Consider the following 24728-nt stretch of genomic DNA (forward strand, 5'->3'; position numbering starts at 1 on the left):
TGTGTGTTGAAGTCATGATTAAACATAACTTTAATTTAATGACCAACTCTGTAAAAGTGAGTGTTTTAACGATGGGTTGCTAATGGGCTTTGTTTCTTTCTTCACCTCAGTGAGGGTCACATAGGGCTGGAGAGGAAGGTGACTAAACTTGAGGCTATGGTCAAGATGCTCCAGGAGGACCTGAAGAAGGTGGGAGAGAAAATGCAAACATAACAGACATGCGTCCTGTAGACACATGTGCAGTACATACGTACACATGTATGCATGTATGAGGTTCATTTCCATGCGATGAACAGGAACGTTTGTCTGCATGTCTACTGTACCATTTCTACTCAACCCCATTTTGTGTTTAAAGATGATTTTTCTTGCTCCCCTTTTCTGCTCAAGTGCGGATGAAAAATGAAAGACTTTGGTTGATTTGCATACAGTTTAACAAGGAGCAGGGGGCGTAAATAAATATTTTGTCTTCAATAGAAAATACAGTCGGCAGTTGAGTGCTGCTGCTGTTGTTTGGTTGTGCTCTGCTGATAATTGTTGTTAACACCTGACTCAGATTTCACTGCAATCACTCAAACTATTGGTTTTTACTTCAAATACCAGGTAGGAGGGAAACGTTTTAACGTCGCTCTTGTATTCTTATGAGAATCATTTGAAGTAATGGACTTAAATGGTTTCCCATCCGCTCATACATTCATTTCCAGTTTGTGTCTACGATTCAGTTACTTCCACTGTGTTTACAGGCAAAAAGGCTAAAAAAAAACTTTCAGGGATCCAAGCTAATTCTCCAGTGTCAAACAATTTTTTTTATATTTTATCAGAGCATATTTATGCCACAAATATTATGTTCACCTTCTCCAAGAATCTCCCTTATGGTCAAATTTTGGGGATGAATGAATGTGGCCAGGCATCCTGCCAGAGGCATCTGTCTGAAAACCGATGGACTATGGCTGTGTCAGAAACAAGCTTTAGCTACAAAGTGATGTACAGCTGGTACTACATTGCCCGGTGTGTACTAAGAAAACATTCCTTACACCATTATACAACCATCCGTGACCTCTACTAGCAACCCCAGACTGGAAAGATCCGCATTTGCACCATATTCTGCTTATAACATCAGCGTGAGGGAATGGTTTTAATTCATCCAGTTTTTGTGATCACGTCCAGTAGCGCCATCACCTCGTTCTTAGCTGACAGGACTGGGAGCTTAAAAGGTCAGCTGCTGCTATGGCACGCTGTTCCTTTTTAAAAACTTTGAGTTGTTTTGACCCACTGGTTGCAGACGTTGCAGCCTACCTGTTAACAAGTCTCCCCTCTACACAGTGAAGAGTTTCCACCCGCAAAATAGCAGCAGTCTGGTTGTGATTTATTTCTAATGCAAATCTGATTAAACTGCCAGCCTTCTGTGAAATGCTGAGCTCGCTTCATTTTTTATTTTTTAAGTAGCTGTAAATGAATTTGACACCAGGAAAACTAATATGGTTATAGACAGCATCAAGCAACTCTCTCCAGTTTTCAGACATTTCCTTAAAAATTGCTAAATGCCTGATTTACTTTCATTGTGCTTTTGGTGGATTTGAAAATGTCAGCAGATAAAATCAACCGACAAATCAAAGTTTTATCTAGTTTTGACTCACTGTCTGCAGGCCTGAGTTGTTTATGTTAACACCAAACAGATCGAAAATATCCGAGATAGATAGAGAGAATTGCGTTTCAGATGGAAATTGAGTGTTTAGCAAAGTTTTTTTCCTTTTGTACTAGCAAAACATTTGTTTTAAATCATTTTTATGTTTTGTGTTAACTGCTTAATAATTCCTCTAATCTATTCATTTTACCAAAGCCTTTCTCCATCTTTCGCAGGAGCGTGAAGAAAAGGTGCGGCTTCAGGCTCAGATCAAAAGGCTCTGGGAGGACAACCAGAGGCTGCAGGAGGACTCCCAGACCTCTGCTGCCAAGCTCAAGAAGTTCACAGAGTGGGTCTTCAATACCATCGACATGAACTGACACACTCCGGCACATTTTAACGCACACACGCACGCACACAACTTAACACATCAGCCCACAGTCTGGAAGGAGACGCGGAGGGGGTCGACACTGACAAGAAATTGTGCACAAGAAAAGTGGAGACTTGCTGTCAGACTCGTTTAGCCTGACGCCGAACCCTCCCACTATCTTCCATTGGCTTCAAACATCAGGGGATTTTATCGCCAACCAGTCTCAGCCTCCACAGACCCTGTGTTAAACTTCTCAGGATGAACCTCAAGAAAAATGGGTGTTTATCAGATTATGAAGAGCTACTCTGTGATCTTGTTGTGCCAAAATCTTTCGCTAAATTTCCAACAAAGAGAAAGCTCTCCTTCCTCTCTCTGAAGACGTCAGAATAATCTTCTCATCCCCCAGAGCACATGCTTCTGTTTTTAAGGGAACTTATAATTGATATCTGGCCTTTTTTGTTTCCTCATTGTTCCCTTTTTTCAACTACCTTTTCCAAATGTTGCCCAGCTTCCCTGAAAGATGACTCAAGTGTTTTGCGCCGAGGGTAGCAGAGACATCCAGGTGACTTGTAAGAAGTAGTCTCTGAAATGCCGCGCAAAGTCAGAGGTACGCAATAAGTCTGCCAGCCCAGCCATAAAGTGTTTGCTTGAACACAAACCAACACACGCATAGTAAATCTAAAGCCACAAGACCACTGAAAACAGGAGAGGATTTCATTTCCTTCATATGTAAATGGAGAGTAAAGAAGTTTAGCACCCGTGTTTCCTCAAAGCTTAAACTTCTGAACGGTCAGTGTGGCTGTTTGTCCGTCAGCCAATGACATGGAGGCAGGTCGATCTGCCTCTGCACCGGAGGAAAATTTGGATTTGTACAGCCAGTCTTTCTCACTTCTTCTCATCTGTGTCGCTCAGATCTGGATTACAACATCCTGTCTGTCTCAACAGCACATTTAAAAGCCATCGGCAAGTGGTGCCATAAAACAAGACTGATATCCAGAGTGCTTTGGTCTATCCCAGCTGTATGTGTCTTAAAAGCAATAGGAAGAAATCAGGACTCCTGTCTTTGTCTCACAAAAATGGAGAGTTTGCCCTTGGAGGACGCTTGAGGTGGGAAAAGATGTATTAAAGGTTAAACTTGTAAGACACCAATCTCTGCTGCACAAGAACCTCCATCTTTTTCCACTGACGATCATGCTTTGGGAAAAAAGGAAAGCGAGGACTCCACTCATCATCCCACTGTCTGGAATACAGAGAGCCAGCTGATAATAAATGACAGACATTTCGGGAGGGAAAAGTAAAGGGTTTTTTTTTTTCCCAGGTTAATTTATTTCCTTGTATTATAATTCAAATAAATAAGTTGTTCTATTCGTACAGTACAACTGACATCAGTGTTGAGTTCCTCAAGAAAAAGGTCACTAGCTATATTATTTAAATGGCTTTCTTTCTTAATTCTGGCTAAAGCCTGACTATATGCTTTTTATCCTGTATTATGTTGTATTTTGTGGTGCCCGAGCCTGCTGTCGTGTTGCTTACAGTGCCCTCTTGTGATGACCAGTGGAAATGTCATGATTATTAAATGTGCCGCCAGTCACTGTATTTTGGCAACAAACCCCTCAGCAATCCGTCAGACATCGACCTGCAGGCCACACCGACGCGCAGGACGGGAAGAATAATCCGAATCTAGCTCTGAGAGACGATCAGAGGTTGATTTTTCAATAAAGGGAGCAGACCTTAGGTGTACTTGTATGTATGTGGGTGTGTGTGTGTGTGTGTGTTGTCTGTGCTAAAATTCAAATGTCTATAGTTTTCCTCAGGTTCAGTCTTGGTTGGGCATGTGAGGATCTTTTGAGAAAATAATTCAACAAAAATTACTTATATGGCTTTATAAAATACCCATGATAAGAGAGAGCTACAGTACCTGCTGTACTAGTGGCAGTGTGTGTGTTGTCAGTGTGTGAATGTACATCAGTCTATCCATCTGTGCCTACAGTCACTTATTTTGGTCATTTACTCCCAGGCAGAGCAGGGACGTGCCTTTGAAACAGCACCTGGGGAACAGATAAAAGGGAATGGATCTTCTTCCTCATCCTGAAAAATAAACACATCTGGTAACACACACACACACACACGCAATCACTTTAAACGCTTATTATTTTTAACCAACGACATACTCACAGTCGTAGACTCGGCCTCATAAATGTTTGTCCGGGGAAACTGCAGCGAGGCTCCAGCCTTTCTCCTGTACAGATGAATATTTTCACCGACCCACAAACGCACCAGGCAGCCTCCCGATACATGGCTGAAAGTGTGCTAAGTGCAGGAAGAGTGTTTGTCTGTGTGCCTTTTGCATTCAGTTACATGCAGCATATCATTCAGACCAGCTGGCCACTGTAACAGGGGTGTAAAGGAAGAACATTTTCCCAAAAATCACAAAGCTACTTACAACACAAGCAGGAGCCACAAAGCTATTTCCTCAGCCAGCTGTCAAATGGGACTACAAGAGTGTTGGCTTTATTTCAGGTCACTAACTTGAGCATGCACATTGAAACTGTTGTTCACAGTAGTGGCGTAAGCCTCAATTCCCTTTCTTCGACCATCAAAGCCCTTTTGATGAAAATACAGTCCCCGTTTTTGACTCTCTACGTAAATTTGCATCTTAAGTCGATGCAATTAAAACCCTGCAGCATATAGCACAGAGCGGCACCCGGTCTGAATGTAAAGAGAAAATAAACAAACCTAAAGAAATGTGATGTTTACTATAACTGGCATTCAGCTCTGCAGTATTGCAGGGAGATGAGTGGACGCTTAACAAAAGGATGTAGAAGTGTTGGTTCTGTTTTAAGAATCTCGTGTTCGTCACGGATGGTAACTGCACCAGTGAACAGTCAATAGCTTGAAGTATCTGCTCGGTGAGATAATTTGGTTGTTTTAACAGTCTCACAGGTTGGCCGGTCGTGAAAAGCAGTCTGGTGGTCATCCAGTAATGTGAAATCCGTAAAATATTCCCAAAACATGAGTCTCATAGGCAGAAATGTTCCCGGTCCATAACGTTTTGACTGTAAATTGGTTGCCCTGAACACTGGTTTCCTGTCCGGAACTACGTATGTCGATGACTATTAGGTAATGATTCGTATTTTATTGTACATTGAAAGTGCTTTAGTTTTTTGGATTTCAAAAGAAGTATGGCCAAATGACAAACTGTGCAGTGCAGATGTTTTCCTAGCATCTTTAAAAGTGTGCATCAAGTTGGATGTTCGATACAGTTGTCAACCTTATACAAAGACATCAACACACACACACCAGTCCAGTTTCTTTGTTGTGAATGAGCTATTTCACAATGTAGATAGTTTTTTCATTTCTTTTCTCGGCTTTGTTTTTGTTGCTTTGAAGAAGGATATGAGAAATGTGAATGTGCAGATGTTCAAATGTTCCATTTTGTAATATCTTATTTTTGAGATTCTTTGCACAATGTTTTATATAGAGAATTGTGTTTACAGGTTTTGGACACAAGAAGTGTGAATTGATCCATTCCTGGGCAATCTTGTCTAGATGTTGCTCCGTAGTTTTCCAGCCAGTGCAGTTCCTGACAAACAGAGGAAGGTGCTTGACTTTATTCACTTCAACAACAAAAAAAGAACCTTCTTTTTCTTTAGGCATCGCCGATCAGACAGGAGCAGGCTGGATGTTGCACAACACAATTTCAGGAGGACCATATGTTTTGAAAAAAATTAAAAGTACTGTTTACATCCCGGATCCATTGTCTTTGTAAAATGTAAAGGTATGAAGAAGACATTTGCAGTGATCACAGTAAGTTTCTGAAATAAATAAATGCTGTATCGATTAGTGGTGCTGTTAACTTGTGTGTGTTTCTGCACTTCAAAGCATTTTCCTGTTTACCGTCTTGACCTCATGCTTACTTCTTTAACAGCCACCAACATATTCTGTCATGTTTTCCTCACAGTCTCTCTCATACTTAAGTCCGAGGGAAGTGGATTTGCTCTCTCTTCTCCTCCAGAGCTACTGTCTGATTGTATCTTGCAGCGAGTAGATACAGACTGAGGGAGAGGTTAGAGACCTGGGATTCGGACTGTGGCTTCCTCAGGCTTCGATTGGGCTCCGTACCAAACTGGTTGCACCTGATTGCACTTTAACTGCTCTCACAGCCAGAGCTAGAAACCACCTCGCCTTTGTTTTCCTATTCACTCATTATGCAGTAGCTGGTCACCACTGCTCAAAGAGATGATAGGAAATGAATGTTTTTTTTTGTTTGTTTGTTTTTTTTTTTTAAGATAACAAAAAATTGAAGAAACAGCACTTTCATGCTATACTGGAACTAAATGTCAAGGGATCAGCTTTAATTACTTCAATCTGACACTGCACCACTGTCTTACTAAAGATTTCCAGGTTGTGAGGAAAAAATGTGGTTTCTTAAGCTATATTAATACAGAAATAAGTCAATTTTCAACGATTCTATAGAAAAAATTTAGTGTCTAACATCTTTATCTAACAAGTATTTTCAGTAAGCATGAGTGAAGTATGTGTTACTATAGCCTTGGACCAGTACAACTGATTGCTATAACTGCAAAACATCTCTGGCTTGCGAAGTATTAAAACCAAATAAATTTGCTGGTATCAAAAATAAAAAGTGGTATACTCACGGGATAATCAAAAAAGAAAAGATTTGATTTGAAAATAGCATTAAAAAAAATCAGGCTTCTATTTGACTGCAAAAGTAGTAAAGGCTTGAACACTTCAAGGACTTCTCATCCGTGTTGGCTTATAAATCGAGACTGAAAATTCGTTCTTGGCTTTGGAAACAGCGGTTGACAGAAGAATCTCACCACGAGTTCTGCTCTAGAACTTTTTTTGTGTGTTAATTTCGCTTTATTTAAACGTTAAAGACTTAAATGCTACTTTTTTTTTTTTTTTAACACCTTGATAGCAGAGAGCCTGAGAAGTAGTACAGTACTCTTGCTTTTATTTAATAATCTAATGCCAATGGTGCTTTTACAAGAGATTAACTATCATAGAAGAGAAGAAATAAAGATTTATTCATCATAAAATTAGATATTATGACTCTCTTGAATTTCTCTTTTTGCAGTGAGAAAAGCAACATTACTTCTTTTATTATGGACTAACCAGGAATTTAACTCAAAGTTCAGTTAAGGCTTTTTGATTGTCGACGCACGCAGGGGTTTTAGGCTTTATAAAAAAAAAACTGCTATACAGATTTTGCCTGGACTACATACTTTCACAGTCCAAAAATAGTGAGCGTTTTTTGGTGTTCAAGTGCTTTAACAAGTACATATCTAATTAGAATAAACATCTGACTAATTTCTGTAGAAAGCAAATAATGCAGCTGAGAGAACTATAAAAACTTGTCCGTCACATCTGCCGCTGTGGACCGACTTGCTTGTTTCAGTCTGTCCGCCTGCAACGATGACTGGGGCCGTTTGATGCCAGCGCTGCAGTGACTGCAGTGTCTGTGCAGAGGAGGAGAGGTGTAATGCGTAGGAGGCCAACGATTAGTCATCTCTGGCACAGGTGGAAAATGTGGGGGCTGAATCACCTGGGGTTCCTTTCAAGGACTTGCTTCAGAGAGAAGTGTACAAGGCCTAAATTGAAGTGATCAGGGAGATCTGGAACCTGCTTTGTTTCCGTGCCTTTATTTGCAAAGAACTAAATGTGTACCTTTGGGTTTTAAAAGGAAACTGACTTTCAGCTTCTTCAAGATTCAGGGAGATCCTGCTTTAAAATAAAAGTTCATGTACTGTTTAAGTTACCTACATGTGAGAGCTGCACAGAGCTACCAGCGGTATACTGGTAGCCAATAAAAGCCCCCGCTGGAGGGATTGGTGATGAGGATGGTTGCTCAGTGTCAAGTTGAAGTGAGAAGAAGCCATTTCTCCTCTGTATTTCTGCCAATTTTCTTCAATCACTTTGGATAGGTGAGTTAACTCATCTTCCTAAAATCAATGAGGCTGCACCAACCTTAAAAATATGCACGAGTAAAGTCATCGAGTAATGTCTGTAGTGTACCTGCAAACTGCATCAATTCTTACACCCAGTTCGAACATATTCAGCTTTGGTTCTTGATTTCCAACGTAGCCATCTCTTGCATGTCACTTCATGACAAATAACTGGTAGGTTCAGACGGCTTTTGGGAACTTGGTTGATGTGTTGAATGTGTCCGGTATTCACTCTCCTTTTAGCTCTATTTTCTTCTCCACAAACCCTAGAGGGGGGAAACATCTGTCTCTTCGGCTACTAAATGCTCCACTATGTTCACCAGTTGGTTGCTAACTGTGTACAGTATGTCTGCCGTTTGGTGCTGGGCAGGTAGTGTATAGTGAATTTTTCTGAGCTTTTCCACACAAAAAAACAGCTGCCTTCAACGCTGAAGAGAGTGGTAAGAGTGAACCAAAACAGTAGAGCTGGGGGCCCGAAAACCAAAGCGGTGAGCTGAAAGACATTAAAATGATCAGAAGAACCAAAAGGTACCTACAGAATTGGGTTATAATTCTCTGCATTTGTCTGTATGAGCAGCACCTTTCATGTTACACAAAGTCAGTTTTTCCATTATTAATGTAAGAATATTGATTAGAGCAGCTTTAATGTATCTTCATGTAAAATTAATTGTTTGGGTGAGTCCACCTTATGTATAAGAGAGTGTCTGTTTCCTCATTGCTGTTAAAATGATCTGTGTTTAGAATGTTTACTGGTACTTAGCCATTTCATCTCTGCTGCCATGTGACCGGAAAAGACGAATGAAAACTCTGTTTCCCAGCAGCATGAGGCCATCCCTTGACTTTTTCTTTGTCTTGTGTCTCGTTTGGAGCGCCCCAATGTTTTCATCCCACATGCTCCAGCAGCCCACACAACGCCACTCTGTGTGGCTCTCAGCTCGTATCGAGCACTCGAGAAGAGAGACGGAGAAAGTTCACCTATCAGCTTTTAATTTGATAAAATTGCCGCTAAAATGCTTTAAGTTGGTAGAAACAAGTGGCGAAGTGGAGGATAAAACCATCCAAAACTCATGTCAGCCACCTCTTAATTTGAAGACACCTGACATGCAGACTCACTCCATCTCCCCAACTACCCCCTGCACTGGCATTTAGATTTGAGGCACAAACTTTATTATCAAATATTTTTAGTATAGATATTAGCAAAACCTAAACCTCTGAGTCGGGGAGAAGAGCACAGAAAGGGGAAGGAGCACAGAGCAGAACCATTGCTCCTTCGTATTGAAAGGAGCCAGTTTATGTGGTTTGGGGGTCTGAGTGTGGAGGTTTCCCCGGCACGTCCAACTGGAATGATTTCCTTGAGGGAGACCCAGAACACACTGAGGGATGATATTTATCCCATCTGGCCTGGAAACGCCTCGGGAACCCCCACGAGGAGCTGGAGGAAGTGGCCGGGAGTGCGGGCGTTCGGGCGTTCGGGTTACTCTGTGTACGTGCTACCTCCAGGACCCAGACCCAGATAAGCAGCAGGAAATATGGATGGATGAATTCTGAATGTCTGTCTATGCTTTTGTCTTCAGGTAAATGTTTTCAGGCTCTGCCGGGGGCTTCGTGAGAGTCGGCTCTGTGTCAAACTTGTGCTGAGCCACAGTTGCTGATCTCAGATTTATGGAGACTTGGCCCAGTGGAGGTGATGCACTATTTTGATTTATATAACAGATGATGTATGATTTTTTTTTGTTTTTCTTTGATTCCACCAGGTTCTGCGAAGCATAAAGACACACCAGGACAACAAGCACCGCTGTGCAAAATTGTCGTTATTTTGTCCAATAAAGACTAAGACTCTAGCTATGAGTCCCACATATGAAAGGGCAGGTATGTAAACAAACAAATGGGGTGTAGAAATATTGTACTTTGCAATGAGGTCAACTTAAGAGAAGATACGCTCATAAGTTCAGCATTAAATTAGAGTCTACTATTTTACATCTCTCATGTTAAAATGCTAACATTATTTACATGAGTTATGTACATTAGTTATATGTGTGGCTTTCTTAAAGATTTTTATTTCACCCGGTTTATTTTTTGTTACGGTACCTGCTCAAAATAGTCCTTAAACAAGTTAAAATAAACATAACCTATTTTATAATACTTTTTATACTCTATACAGTTTTATACAGTTATACAATATACTTTCCACAGCTTTTGCCTTCAGCTGGTGCAATGTGTGCTAACAAACAGAACCTCTCTCGGATACATGCCCACTCCACTACCCCTCTTTGTTGATTTCTCAAAAGACCTGGTTTATTATTAAGTTTAGAACGAGAATCAGGTTTAGCTCAGTGCGGGACCTTGCGATGTATAGACGCGCAAAAGGTGTGTGGAAATACATGTTAGGAGGCATTTAGCAGTGAAAGAGCACTAAATGTCGGGCGACCCCAACCCAACCACTTTACTTACAAACACACGCCTCATACATTCAAACACACACTCAAAATTGCTCAGTAATTCAGTTGGTCCAGAGTGGAGGCTATAGATTTCCATCCATGGGTAAACGTGATGAAGTGTGTGTGTGTGTGTGTGTGTGTGTGTGTGTGTGTGTGTGTGTGTGTGTGTGTGTGTGTGTGTGTGTGTGTGTGTGTGTGTGTGTGTGTGTGTGTGTGTGTGTGTGTGTGTGTGTGTTTTTGTATGATTGTATGGTCGTCAATCTGTCAGGCCAGAGTGGTCCATTAGTATCAATGCTGTATTTGACGACAGTTAGCTCGTAAGTGCACGTATTGATCTGTGAGCTTACTGACATCCACTTTCTCCATTTGCACACTAAACAGCAGGTGAAAGTGAGAAGGCAAAAAGAGAGAAACAACTGGCCTTTGAAGTGTGCTGCCACGTCACACCCTGTCCCAGTAATATGCTATTGAATTAGGCCAGCAAATATTTTTAGTCTCCAGTACCAGCGGTACAGAGAATTTTCTCAACCTGAATCACTGTAAACATGCCGTGTGTTAACGTTGCTTGATGTGAGAACTGGTTACATACACACACACACTTCTTCACTATATATACGTAACTGTTCCAGGCTACAGTGAGCAGCCAGTTTCCTCCCTTAGTCCATCGTTGCATCAGATGCTTTGATGTGCCTCAGTGCTCGGCCAAAAGGCCCCATCAGCGGAGAGTTTATCCTCCGGGCCTGCGGTTCCCTGTTAGACCTGCGTGTGTCTGGGATGAGAAATTAAAGGAGACTACACTGAGAGAGAAAGAGGGGGGGAAAGAAAAAGAAAAATGGTTGAGGAGAGTCTAATGGCTTTATTGTGCCAGGATAAGAGTGTACAGAACATTTACCAATCAGTGGATGTTATAAAGCTTGCAGGTGCGTTTGTCTCAGCAGTGTTAAAGTGCCTTCCGCTACCATTTGTGAACCAAAAATTAGGCAAACTGAGAAGGGTTACATATGTTTTCTTTCATGTTTTCATGCTTTTTTCAATTATCTAAGGATAACAAAGCTGTTTTCTCATGATACCAGATTAATGTTGTTATTTCACCAAAAACCGTTTCTTCTTCTTGAGCTAACTGAATAATTAACGTGTTATCTTGAGAAAACAACTTTGTTATCCCGAGATAACGAACTCGTGAATGCATTCATGTTTCATTATAATTTCATCACAAGGTAGTGACTAAAACATGGCTTTAAAGAGCGAATCAACACCGGGCTGAAAGGCAGTGATGTGCTGGCCGCTCTGGTTGGAAAATTTTCCAGCCTGTTTTATGGGGTCGGAGGCTTGCTCTGTTGCACCTGTAACCACACCCAGCGGTGATGTCCCGGGGGTCTTGGAGTACACCTGTAAACCACGGAAGCAAGGTGAGGAGTTAAACCGCTTGAGGTCAGCAAGGACCAAGATTTCCAGGGTGTGTAACGAAGTGTGCGAGAGTTCCCCGCCTTCTTTTGGGTGACGAAATTCTCCACCTGGTGTGTACTAGATATTGTTCGGTTTCAATCAGGAAAGACAACACACGTTATGGGAATGCAAAAGCTTTACTTGGTGAAGGCTGCGGCGCTCACGCCGTCGGTTGGATAGATTCGTAGGTGCTAGAGCCCTATGAATATTAGCCACGTTGGGATCCCGCTGAGGCAGCCACAGACGAGCTCTTTTTAGGTGAAATAATCATTGGGTGATGGGAGACCCAGTGAAATCATTGGAGAACAACCGAGACGTGGAGCCCCAGGGAGATGGTAAAATTGAATGAAAATTGTCTTCCTGCTCGAACTTGTCCTAAAAGCAACCCCTGGCAAACATCATCCAGAAGTTAGATCCACTTTAAATGCTAAAACATAACTCTGTTCTTGGCAGCGGTCGGTTCTCCACTCACACGACGTGACGAGCTCAAAGTTAAAGGACACTTCGGCTCTTTAATCCATCCCAGAGTGTTCGCGCAGTTACCTCCCATTTCCATGTGGAGCCGCTAGTGCGTTGAGTAATGAAGTGTAGTATGCACAAGGTGTAATACCGTGAAGGTGTTGCGCAAAAGAGAGAGCATGCTCAAGGTTTGCCCCTCATTCATACATCCGCAAAAACACTGGTGAAAATAAGCACAACATACCGTGGCGCAATCCCGAGTATTCTTTCATTTTCAACACCAGGAAAACGGGACGTCTTCCCATCCATCCATCCATGATAAAAATCAGCTTGACGAGGGGATCGGTGCCCTCCATAATAAAATTCTGCAATAACTGTGACCCTGACAAAGGCAGCCTGTTAACAGGAAATAAGTGCGGAGACACCGTCAGTGTTTGCCTCAGGGTCGCTACTCAAATCAGACGCGGGGTTTGAGAAATAAAAATCATGATTCTCACCTGCAGTGGGAGGCACCATTAGGTTTCAACCCCTCAATACCCTGAGGCAAGGACCAAATGTGATGCAATACAGTTACCCCATTTTCTGTCAACTCCAACTGTCTGTCACGCCCTCGCCTGAAGAGGTGAGATAAGAGGGTGGGAGCACAGAGTTTCGTGTGTGAAAAACCACACAAAAAGACACACATGGTAATTGTATTCCAACAGGAGGGGAACACAGTGACAAAAGGTCATATAAAGCACTTGAACACTCTCAGGCTCTACACCGTTATGCTGGTGGCTTGATTGTTTGAACAGCGGGTTTATGATTGGAGGGTTGTCAGTTTAATCAGTTCTACAATCTGGCAAAGAGGCCGGACTGTAGTCCTGGGCATCTGCCCAGGCTGAAGCAAAAATGGAAAAAGTTCGCCGTCGGCGGATAAATTTAATGTCAAAACATGTGTTTTCAGAATCCAGCATTGCTGCAGTGTCCTGAGAGTGCAGGCACAAAAGGGCCTGTGTGGCCGCTGTATACTTAAGCGTTCTGTATTTCTCGGCCGTCACTACGATGCTGTTAGCTCACAACGTCAGCTTGTAAGTAAAGTTACACAAAAAAAACACAAGGCCCCGTGTAAAGAATAGTGTAGAGATTCACAACTTTTCGGGGACTTTTGTGAATTTCTAAGCCTAAGAAGTTGAGAGTATCCAGTGTTTGACAAGAAAATAGAAACATTTTAGCAGAAAGACAGAGAAAATAAACAAAATTGTGAATAGCATGAAATGCACTTTCTTTCTTTTTAAAAAAAACAACTTTTTAATCATCTTGTGACCACTCAGATTTGATCTGAGACCCCGGCGTTTGAAACCTGTACATTATAATTCACCAAAAATTATGCAACTTCAACATAATTAAACACATCTGTTAAAAATACAACTTTTAATCGACATTTTTCACACTTAGATATCAGGATAAGCACAGGTGAATCTAATAATCTAAGTCAATGTAGTGTATATACTTTTTTACATAGAGGTGTGTCTATATTATTGTCATTCATGCTTAGTTGTGTGTTTGGTGTAGTTTAAATTATACGAAGCCTCTCTCTCCAGCATGGCTGAACTATGAGGAGGTTAAAGACAGTTAGACACTAAAACAGTCGCATGCACGTTTTCATTTTGTGGTTTTTGTTTCCGTATGTTTTTTTTTTTTTTAATCCTGTGTGGGCACTGCCGTATGTGACAAACTCTGGATTTCAAAATGAGCTTGCACAAGTTGTGACTGTGATGTGCTCATCCTGAGGTTTTTTCCCTTTTTTTCCCCCCGTAACAAGGGTTTTTGGTGGGTTTTCCTTATCCGGATCGAGAGTCTATGGACAGAGGGTCATATGTTGTGTAGATTGTGAAGCGTTTTTTTGGGCAAATGTGTCATTTTGGATTTTGGGCCATATAAAAAAAAAAGATTGACTTACCTTGACATTTCATTAACTTACTGTACTTCCTGGGAACTTGTCCTAACCTCAACCATAACCACAACCACTACGTTCCTGACCCCGTTCCACACCAAAAAAAAAAAACTAAGACTACAAATTAAAATTTAAGAAAAAAAAACCTAAAACTAAAAAAAAAAAAAAACTTTAAGACTTAACCCTAAATTTTAATGGTTTACCAGCATTTAGTACCTGAATGTCCGGCTGGATTATCAACCAAGCAAAGTGGGCAAATGCCCCAGAGCCCCGGACCCCCAGTGGCCCCCCGAGGTTCATAGCTGCATGGTTGCAAAGTTGCATGTCATTTTTTTTTTTTTTTTTGTGTTTTAGGGTTTCCATTCATTGAATTGCAGCTTTCTCGTCCTGTTTGGTTTAGTTTGAGACTTCCTGCCGGTCAAGTACAATATCAACCTCTGACCCTGCAAGAGGTCAATGCAAGAATAAACGCACACTGTCTCAAACCAGGGACGAGTGGTATGTTAGTGGGAGAGAGAGAGCAGTAGCTGCTTCTGATCCTGCATCCTTTCCTCGCTCACTCTCTCTCTCTCTCTCTCTACAGCTGTTCCACCTCTCTCTCTCTCTCTCTCTCTCTCTCTCTCCCTCTCTCTCTCTGTCTCTCTCTCCCCCCCCTGACTGTGCAGCGCTTTGGTGGGTCGGTCGGTGAAGCCGCTTCTTCGGCTTCGCGGCTCCGAGCGGGAGAGAGGCCGGCGGTGAGGTAAGGAGGAGGGATGGAGGGGGCGAAGAGGACGAGGTGAAAGGAGATGGGACGAAAGAGGGAGCGGGTTGATGAATGGATACACGGAGGCAGGGAGAGCGGCCGCACGAAGATGTGTAAACAAGCTTGAATTTCTGTTGCGCTGTAACGTGCTCCACAGTGTCAATGATCAGTGTTGCCATGTTAATCTGACAGTGCCGGTCAGGACGTTGCGTGTGTGTGTGCGTGTGTGTGTGTGTGTGTGTGCGCGGACCAGACAGATGATGTTGATCCCACCTGTGACTGAAGGGAGCGGGCACTCGGCTGGTTGGTTGAGTGACACTCGAAGGGACACCGGCGGACGTTTGCATGTGGCGCGGTGTGCACAGTCCGGCGGCTCGGGGTGCAGTGTCTCCCTTCACACGGGCGTTTGGTGGAAGCGTACGCGCTACTGTCTGCAACTGGGCCGATGAAAAGCAACTTCGAGTGACTGTGTGTGTGTGTGTGTGTGTGTGTGTGTGTGTGTGTGTGTGTGTGTGTGTGTGTGTGTGTGTGTGTGTGTAAAAAAGAGAGAGTCTAAATTGGGCTGCAGCGCCGCCGGCTCTGTCCGTTTGGGGAGTGGAGCGGTCCTGCGAGGATAGAGAGAGCAAAGACATCTGTTGGGGAGAGAGAGAGAGATCTGTGCTTTCTTTGCTCTTATGTAGATGTGTGACACCACCATCCATCGAACCTGCACTCTCCAAACTCATAGTATGTTGGAGATTTGAGCTTCATCCTGGCAAATACCACCACATCCAGATGTTTTCTAAGTTATTGTGGGTTTTTTTTTTTTTGTGGGTTTTAAATTTTATTGGATAATAACCTGTGACCTGGTTCTATTTCATACATGGGCTGCCTTGCCTTGTGCTCTCTGCCGAGACTAAAACATTATTGCCAAAAGTATGGGAACACCCCTGCATTCTCACTGATGCGTATTTTTGGTCTTGGTCTGTCATTCATGGTTTCTGGTGCCAATTAGGGTAAATCTCAATGCTCCAGCAAACAGGGCGGCGATATTTAGCGTGTATTGAATAGACGGACTCCAGCTTTGCGGCAGCCGTTGGGTGAAGGCCCTTTGCTGTTTCACCATGACAGAGCAAGATCCACAAAGAAGTGTTTTCCCAGATGGTCCCGGAAGAACTGCAGCCTCGACCCCGTGCTCACGGGATGAGCTGTGAGTCAGGCTCCGTCATCCCAACACCGGTGGTCGACCTTTGCTGCAGCACCTGCGGGTCCCAAAATCTGGAAAAACCTTTCCTGAAGAGTCCAGACTGTTGCAGCAGTAAATATAACAGGTTGTGGTTTTGGAATGAAATGTCCTACAATAACAGATGTAGTCTAATGTAATATCCACATACTTTGTTACTTTTTGCCACGTGGGGTAATAATTTTTGGGATCATTTATCAAACACACTCTGCTCTCCATTTGCTAAAGGATTTTGTCTTTGAAAAACTCCCAGTTACAGTTTATCGGGTTGATACGGGTCCCTGGACCTCTTTGTGGTTTTGGGTGAGTGGAGTTTGTCCAGTATATCGTGCAGAATAGTAAATCGATGTGTGAGCGAGAGGAGCATGGAAATCCGACTTTTCACTGAAGTTATCCTTGATTCAATTTGGTCAAAATGAGAATAAATGTGACAAATTAAAACTATTCAGCATTCTTTTCATCAAATCATGGAGTTAAAACTTACTTACTTACACAAAATTTGAGCCCAGCGACTGGTGTCTCACACACAGTTTTGGATTTTATTTGATTATTCCTTTTTTTTTTCGCAAGAGAGCCTTTATCATTATGCCTCCCTGTGCATAAAGATGGCTGGCTGCTGAATTTAGGGTGTCCTTTATAGTGCAGACATCCTCATCCAGTGGTGCCTGGAGCGTAGAGGTTTGGGTGGTGAAGAAAACGCCGGGTGTGTGTTGCACAGCGGAGGGTCCAGAGGGAAAACAATTGCAGAGACTTTAGAAGCAATGACAAGTTTCACTCTGCATCTTCTCCTTGTTATGACAGCATGTGATTAGAAGAAAAAAGGTGGCACGAGATATTTTCAGCTCTAAGTGTACTCAAGTAGAATAATTTCTCATGAAAAAATAAATGTCATATTCTTCCTTCAGTCATCACTTGATTTCCTAAAGCTGGGTGTATGGTGGATTCTATAGCGAAGTATTAGCATAAATATATATGTATATATGTGTATGTATGTGTATATTTATGTATATACATATGTATGTATGTATGTATGTATGTATGTATATATATATGTATATATGTCACAGCCACAGCCCAGTGCTCCAATTACCACTGGCACCACTGTTGCCTTCACTCCCCACATCTTTTCTAGCTCCTCTTTCAGCCCTTGGTATAAATATGTGTGTGTATATATATATATATATATATATATACATAATCATTTAGCCTTTTTTACATTTTAAATTCTACAGAATGTTTGCAGGTGTCGTCTCATTCTCTGTGAATCATTGGTTGACCCGTTCTTTCTTGTTGCCCTGTTCAGCATCCAATACAACAGTAAACATGGGGAAGCTTTCTCTCTTCTCCATATTAAAATTCATCTACTAGATTGATAGATGGGGTACCACATCGAATGTGTGTCGTGCTTTTCTCTTGAGGTGACCACACCTGACACCAGAGCTTCTTTAAGGCAATTAGTGTGACTACGCAATCTAAAACAGGGTGAGACCTCTCTCTGAATCACTAAATCACTGTGTGATCTAGGTTGATCAGACAAGCGTATTCAACCTGAAAATTTCATTTTTATGCAAAATCAAGAGTCAGAGCCAGTGTTGGAGGTATGGACCCAGAGCCAGCAGGGCTCCGTATGTTTCCAGACATGGAGCAACGGGATTGTGCAACTTGAGCATTGCTGGGAAACAAATCAGGCATTTCTGTTCAGCGTGACTTAGGTCTGAAATACCTGTCAAACAGATGGTACATCCATAATGAAATGCATTTAAATGCTTGTCCCATTTAGATTTTCCAACATGTGCTGCATGTTCTCTCCTTCACATGCAGCAGCTCCCTGAGGCTAAAGCATGCACACTGGGTTTGTATGTTTGCTCGCAAACTCAGACACACACAAACAGCTGGCTGATGAGAGTATTGATCAAAAGAGCTGGTTGACATGGAGCTAAATGACTGTGCCAATAGCAAAGAGACACACACACACACACACACACACACGCACTAAAACACACTCGCCATCTGCATCCACACAGAAACAAATGATGCTGTGCTTACACTTCACAGCCAACCAGCAGCAGAAGTTAGCACTGAAAACTGGAACACATTGTGTGTGCAGCCATCCAGAAGTTCAGCATTGATTTGTCATGTGCACTAGCCGTCAGCTTAAATAATAAAACAGTGTCTTGTAGAATAACTGTGATAAGCGGCATAGGGAGAAAAACCCCACACAGTTTAAAGGAATAAATCAGTAATTTTGAAGTGAGCTAGTGAGCTTTGGAGGTGCTGGTAGGTGGTTATATGAACTTTGGAAAGAGCTAGGCTAGCTGTTTCCCACTCTTTCCACCCTTTATGCTAAGCTAAGCTAACTGCCTCCTAATTCCAGCTCCTATTCTGCAATTTGTGGTTTTAGAGGAGCTCGTGTACCGCCAGGCACTAGTATACTTTTTCCCCCTGTTTTCAGTCTTTGTGCTAAGCTAAGCTAACTGGCTGCTGGCTGTAGCTTCATATTTTCCATATTGGCTTCAGTGCAAAGGAAGCATATTTCCCAAATTGTTGAACTATTTCTTTAATATAAAAGTCCATTGAGAAAAAAAAACCTAGACATCTTAATTATCCTCCCGCTAATCACTTCAAGGCTTCACATTGTTTCTTTTCTTCGCTTCCTGGGTTTTCACCAGGCTGGATTGCCAACTGAGTGGGGCTCCAGACCTCCGTGGGCCCCCAAAAGCCCTGGGTTCACTGTGCAGCAATTGGTCTGTGGAAATAAGATTAATTGTAACTTTGTTGCCGAATATGGGAATATGCACCAATACAATGCAATACTAACTGACACAATAAGGGGCTTTACATGGGTTCCGCACAATTACCCGATCTCGAGGCCGTGACAGACCTCAAAATGTAGCCTTGAGACCTTCATTATTTTAGCTGATATTCTGCTTACACGGTGCATATTCCTAAATTAATATATCTTTAATCAGATTGCACTTAGAGAGGGAGAGACTGAACAGCTCCTTTTTGCCCTGGAGCCCCCTAGCTGGTTAATCTAGCCCTGGTACTGAGCAAGTACAACTAAAAAAAAGATACTTTTTTCAAAGAGCGCTTTATTGGATACAAACATTAGCTTCCTTAAATCCATTTGGTTTAAATGTGAATTTTTGATATGAGCCACAGGAAATATGTAGTTTACTGGTCTATTTGAAGTTTTTACTTCACATAATGATATTTTGCTGCTGTATTTTCTTCTGTTTATTAAACTTTTTTGTTTCCTGATTTTTTTTATTTATTTATTTTTTTCCTTGCATTGATTTATCTTCAGTATTTGCGATAGGTTGTACCTGTACAGTTTCTATGGAGTTTAAGTACAGTTGTGAACTGCTTTTCCAATGTCCACTTGCATGTCACATGACAAGCACAGGTGTGCTTTACCTGAAGTTGAAAAAAACCCCTGGGATTCCTTTTTGTCAAACATTTGCCTCTGACAAGTCTTTATCTTGAACTGCTTGCAATGGACGTAAGTGCGCAGAGGCTTCTTTTCTACACTAACTTTAACTGTCCTGGCCTCCTTGCAGCTTCACATTTCAGTGTGAGTATGTGGATCTCGTCAAAAGTGTTCACTTTATTGCCCGGAAACAAGAGAGCAGGGCGCCATTTGAGAGGGTAGGAGGACAACGTTCGAGGCAGAAAGTACTGATTAGAAATTCAACCAACTTGACTGGGCTTCAGTTCAGTCTTTATCACAGTTGTACCACAAAGTCATAAATCATTCTCACACACTGTATCCCCTGAGATTTCCAGAAAACTTGAATCCTCGTGAGCCGCTGAACTGTTTCACACAAAAGGAAGTTGACAGCAATGATAAATCATTTAAAGTGAAATAAAACTGAAGAATATATGTCTTGTAAAATTAATTATATAAATCGAGATGCTGTTGATATGAGACAATACAATTAATTCAATTCAGTTAATTTGAATTGATTTTAGATGTAAGCGTACAAGGTGTTAGATTCCACCTGATTATATTTTGTAAGTAATAATTAAACTACAAAAGAAAGACACCTTTGCAATTTGTAAACCACTACAATATTCATCTGGATAAAATTTACAGTTTCTTTGTGAAGTTTGCAATCGCAGTTGGGAGCAACTCCATTTCATTTCAATCAAGTAAGAAATTTGGTTGGGTTGACCAAGATTAGATGACTGCCCGGCCGAGTACGAGTGAATCTGCGAATTAGGTTGAAAATAAGAATAGAAGTGATCTGGAAGATTTCATTCTTTGGCATTGTATCTCATATATAAAAGATTTGGACAACATAAATTGTTGAATAAAGAAGCACATTCTTATTTTTCTCCTTTCAAAACAACGGTTTGCAAAACATGACGAGTCTTCCTGTATGTTGTTTGACAGGAAATGCAACATCCTATAAATTCTTGAGATGAGTGACTAAAAGAAAGATGCTGCAGGGACAAACATAGCAAAACCTAAACTTGATGTCTTCTATTCTCCTGTTAAGTTCGATCTCATGTGACAGTGGACTGGGAGGAATTGCAGAGAAGAGATAACAGAGAAAGCTAGGAGAATTTATGGTGCCTTTTTTTCCCCCCATCCATCCTGTGCCTGCTGACACAAGACAAGAGAAAGACAGAGAGTTGAGAGACAGGAGCCTAGTGGTGAGTTGTACTGTCTAATTCATCTCTCTCTCTCTCTCTCTCCCTTCAGCAGCAGCTGGCCACTTGTGAGAGAGCACAGGAGGACATAAAGAAGGAGGAAGTGAGAGTCTGACATAAAGAAGAGAGGATACCTTAACGCAGGAGGTGAAGACGGAAGGAGAGACTGTAATGATGGCTGAGGCACCTCAGCAGAAGCAGGAGCTGCAGGAGCTGCAGGAGCTGCAGGAGCTGCAGCAGCAGGAGCAGCAGCAGGAGCATGAGCAGGAGCAGCAGCAGCAGCAAGAGCATGAGCAGGAGCAACAGCAGGAGCAGGAGCAACAGCAGGAGCATGAGCAGGAGCAACAGCAGGAGCAGGAGCAACAGCAGGAGCAACAGCAGGAGCAACAGCAGGAGCATGAGCAGGAGCAACAGCAGGAGCATGAGCAGGAGCAGGAGCAGGAGCAGCAGCAGGAACAGCAGCAGCAGCAGCAGCAGGAGGAGCAGCAGGAGGAGCAGCAGGAGGAGCAGCAGCAGGAGCAGCAGCAGCAGCAGCAGCAGCAGCAGCAGCCGAGTCCAGTGGAGGCCACAGAGCCCAATGAAGGGTCTGAAGAGCCAAAGGAGAGCGTCCAGACGACCCCGACCCGACCTCTGCTGTCCATAAGGTCCATGAGCAGCGTTGACCCGGACGACAACTCCCCCAACATGATTGTCTACAGAAAGGTAATAGCAAAGATAAACCCCAAGCTTCACTTTAGTGACGAATTGACAGAGTTTGTGGTGCTGCCGAGGGTTCACAGTTTGAGCCAGGAATATTGTTGGCCTCGGTGATCAGTTGTGCCTTGTCCCTCTTTTCACTTCACTATTTAAAACAGAAACGAGCATCACAATGAAAACTTGATATGAGATAAGTGTTTAATAATTAATAAATACTTGAGAGAAACTTTTTGGTCTGTAATTGCCGCCATAGCGGCTTCTACAAAGTACTGAATTTAGGGTCTGAATACTTTTTTAAATGAGAGATTTCAGCTTTTGATTGTTAATGAATTTGAAAAAATTTTTTAAAAAGATGTCACTTTGTCATTGTGGGTTATTATGTTTGGATTGATGAGCGAAAATGACAGTTTTATCCAGATATAATTAAATCTACAGCACAAAGTGTGCAAAAAGTGAAGGGGTCTCAATTCTTTCTGAGGCCAGTGGTAAGTGCTTCAGTGCACTGTATGTTCTGCTGGCTTAGCTGTCAGTCTACCTCAGAGATACGTCTCAGAAATCGGAATACACAAGTATACATTCAACATTTAGCAAGTGTATTAATGTTTTGATGATCCAGTGTTAGAAGATTTGTTCGGTGTGTTATTAGGGCGGTGTAGGTAGGAGTGGCAGAAGATGTTAAAGTATTAGGATTGTTTTCTATGTATAATACGACCACAGGGAAAGAAACTGTAACGTTTCAAAATCAACAACCCAGACGAAATGACTGTGTTACGATGCCAGTGTGGCTATTCCTACAGAATACATGCACTGCATTTCCCGTTTCGAGCTGTCGGGCCAAATGTGTCCGTAAATCTGCCGGATTGCTTTACGGTGCAAAACAGTAAAGAAGCTGTGTGTCCTGAAGAATGCAAACTGAGCTGAAGCTTTTCGGGGTTTTCCAGACAGACGGTGGAAGGAGTGAAAGAGGGATTTCAAAACAAAGCTTCCGACATGATTCTCTTGGTCGGTAAAGGCAAACTCTTTCAATCCTGGGAGGGAAAGGGAAAGCAGTGACAAGCGGGGTGGGGTTCATGAGTAAAGTGGGCTAAGTATTGAGAGAATAAACCATAGCAGTGGTATGCAAGACACGTTCTGAGCCGCATATGGTCTCACGTAGACAAAACATCTGGCTCATTAACTACCAGGAATCAACAAAAACCTTCAGGACAGTGGAATTTTTAGCCACTTGTAGCAGGGATTACCCACATTATGGCAGGGTGTGGGTATCCCTGTTTTGATATTGCTGACCAAATCTCCGCTCTGAAGCTATTGTTTTGTGACTGGCTCTGACCTTTGACCTCATTGTGGAAGGGGAAAAAAGAATATACTGTTTCTCCTGCAGGAATCAATATCGCTTCTCAATATATATATAATCTAAAACTGAATAAAACGCGAGGCCATTAAAGGATTCTATTCCAAAAGCAATCTCCCTTTCTCTTAAATGATCTGGGCCTGGGAACGAATGCAGGGATGTGTGAATATAGACATCACCCCCCTGCAGTGTTTTATCATGATAAATGAACTGTGGGTTGGTGAACGGGGTTTTGCATGGTGCCCTGATGCTCTGCGAGTCTGAGAAGCAGCAGGGAGGAGAGTGGTGGTATTCCTGTGCTCAGTATGGGGTGGCACCAGGCCAAGAGCGTGGTCTTTGGGTCGGCATTGCTTACCAGCAGGCAGCGAGTCCGCACACTTACTTATGAGTCATGTCGGTAAAAACACACATTTTTCCGAGACAAAGATTAAAAGACAGTGACATTAAGTTAAAGAAATATCTGGGAGAATTTGAAACTTTTTTCCCTATGTCAGAGGGCTGGCATGTCTGAACTACAGGCAGAATCTGGCTGAAATAACGTTTGTTCACTTTTCTCTGAGGGAAAACGCTCGTACACTCTGTAACTGCAGCCTGCGAACTGCAGTTCACACAGACCGAAAGCAGTCTATCTACCGGCAGTAGACACGATTGATAAATTTGCATTTTATAACATGTTAGAGTAGGAATGAATTTTATGAGCCCACTGCAGCAGCGACAATAAAGGCAGAGCGGCCTCAGGTAGAGCCTCCTGGTGGGATTTGTTCTTCTAGCTAAAACTTAATCACTACGCTGCAGAGCTTCACCTCGAACTATTAGCTCGTGTTGGACTCTGTGCCTTGTGCGTTGCCTTGGTGTGTGTTCTGAGTGGGGAAGTTGGGAGCGTAAAACTTTTGCCTGTGTCTTGAAAAAGCTGAATCCAAATCACTGGACTAGAGTTTCGATTGAAGACGTTTTGCCGTTCAGCCAAAAGGCTCCACTGTTTCAAATTATTGTGGCAAATAATGCCTGTATGTACGTGAGGTGACCACAGCCGCTGCCAGTAGCGGTGAGTGGAGTAAATAATGGCACTCTATTTTTCCACAATAGTGGGAAATAGAAGGGGCCTTTCTGATTAATGCCGTGCGACATTCTTGCGGCATCATACCACCTGAACGATTTAGATGCGACCTCACGGACAAATCTCCCGAGAGGCGAACTGAAAGAAACAACCAGCAACAGCAGATACAAGTGAGTTGTTGTCTGCTGAGTAAATTTTTGTGCGACTGTGACTGGTGCTGGTGTTTTGGTTGCTCATTGTGGCTGGTGTGTTCCCGACTTTAGAAAATTACGACAGCGCAGCTACTTTCCAATGACCTTCCCTCCCGAATGCAAAGTGAGTGACTCTTGTGCTGCTGATGTGTACTTACACTATACCTGCTGTGGCTTTTGTGCTTATTCCCAACCTAAACCTAAATCTAGCCAGTTTTCTGGATTTATTGTGAGGAAATTCACTCCCTTGCCACCAACCCTCAAGCATGACAACGAGATGCCTAATCCCAACCTTAAACTGGATCTAATTCTACCCCTAACCCTTTAACCAAGCCTTAACCCTCAAACAGGTCTTCGAAGAGGTGGGGACCAGGAAAAAAAAAAAAAACGCCTTCACTTTCCAAAAATGTCCCCACACTCAAGGCTTAAGTCTCAAAAAGAAAAAAATGGTCCAGGCAAAGAACACAAACAAACATACAAACACACCCAAGGCTCATGTTTGGAAAAATGATGTTGTCAAACCCTGTAGTTTTTCAGTTCTGTGTCTGGGGTAATTAGAAACAACAGTACATTT

General features: G+C 42.4%; 2 protein-coding genes across 9 annotated transcripts in view; both read left to right on the plus strand.

Annotated features, from left to right (window-relative positions):
- The window catches only part of sipa1l1 (signal-induced proliferation-associated 1 like 1), a 78184-nt gene extending 72365 nt beyond the window's left edge, over positions 1-5819 (plus strand). For 4 of the 8 annotated variants that reach the window (XM_040124859.1, XM_040124867.1, XM_040124861.1 and 1 more), the window contains 3 exons: positions 111-189; positions 1858-1970; positions 4009-5737. In XM_040124859.1, coding sequence (XP_039980793.1) covers positions 111-189; positions 1858-1970; positions 4009-4054 — 238 coding nt within the window. In that variant the 3' untranslated portion in view covers positions 4055-5737. Of the gene's footprint in view, positions 1-110; positions 190-1857 lie in introns of all 8 variants that reach the window. The other 4 variants (XM_040124864.1, XM_040124868.1, XM_040124863.1 and 1 more) reach the window with 3 other exon arrangements.
- A 10302-nt stretch (positions 5820-16121) lies between these two features.
- The window catches only part of rgs6 (regulator of G protein signaling 6), an 82347-nt gene continuing 73740 nt past the window's right edge, over positions 16122-24728 (plus strand). Inside the window, exons 1-4 of the mRNA XM_040125961.1 lie at positions 16122-16291; positions 19764-19851; positions 20912-20962; positions 21127-21561. Coding sequence (XP_039981895.1) covers positions 16122-16291; positions 19764-19851; positions 20912-20962; positions 21127-21561 — 744 coding nt within the window. The remainder of the gene's footprint in view (positions 16292-19763; positions 19852-20911; positions 20963-21126; positions 21562-24728) is intronic.

The sequence above is a fragment of the Xiphias gladius genome, chromosome 4 (assembly GCF_016859285.1).
Source record: "Xiphias gladius isolate SHS-SW01 ecotype Sanya breed wild chromosome 4, ASM1685928v1, whole genome shotgun sequence".
Lineage (NCBI taxonomy): Eukaryota > Metazoa > Chordata > Actinopteri > Istiophoriformes > Xiphiidae > Xiphias > Xiphias gladius.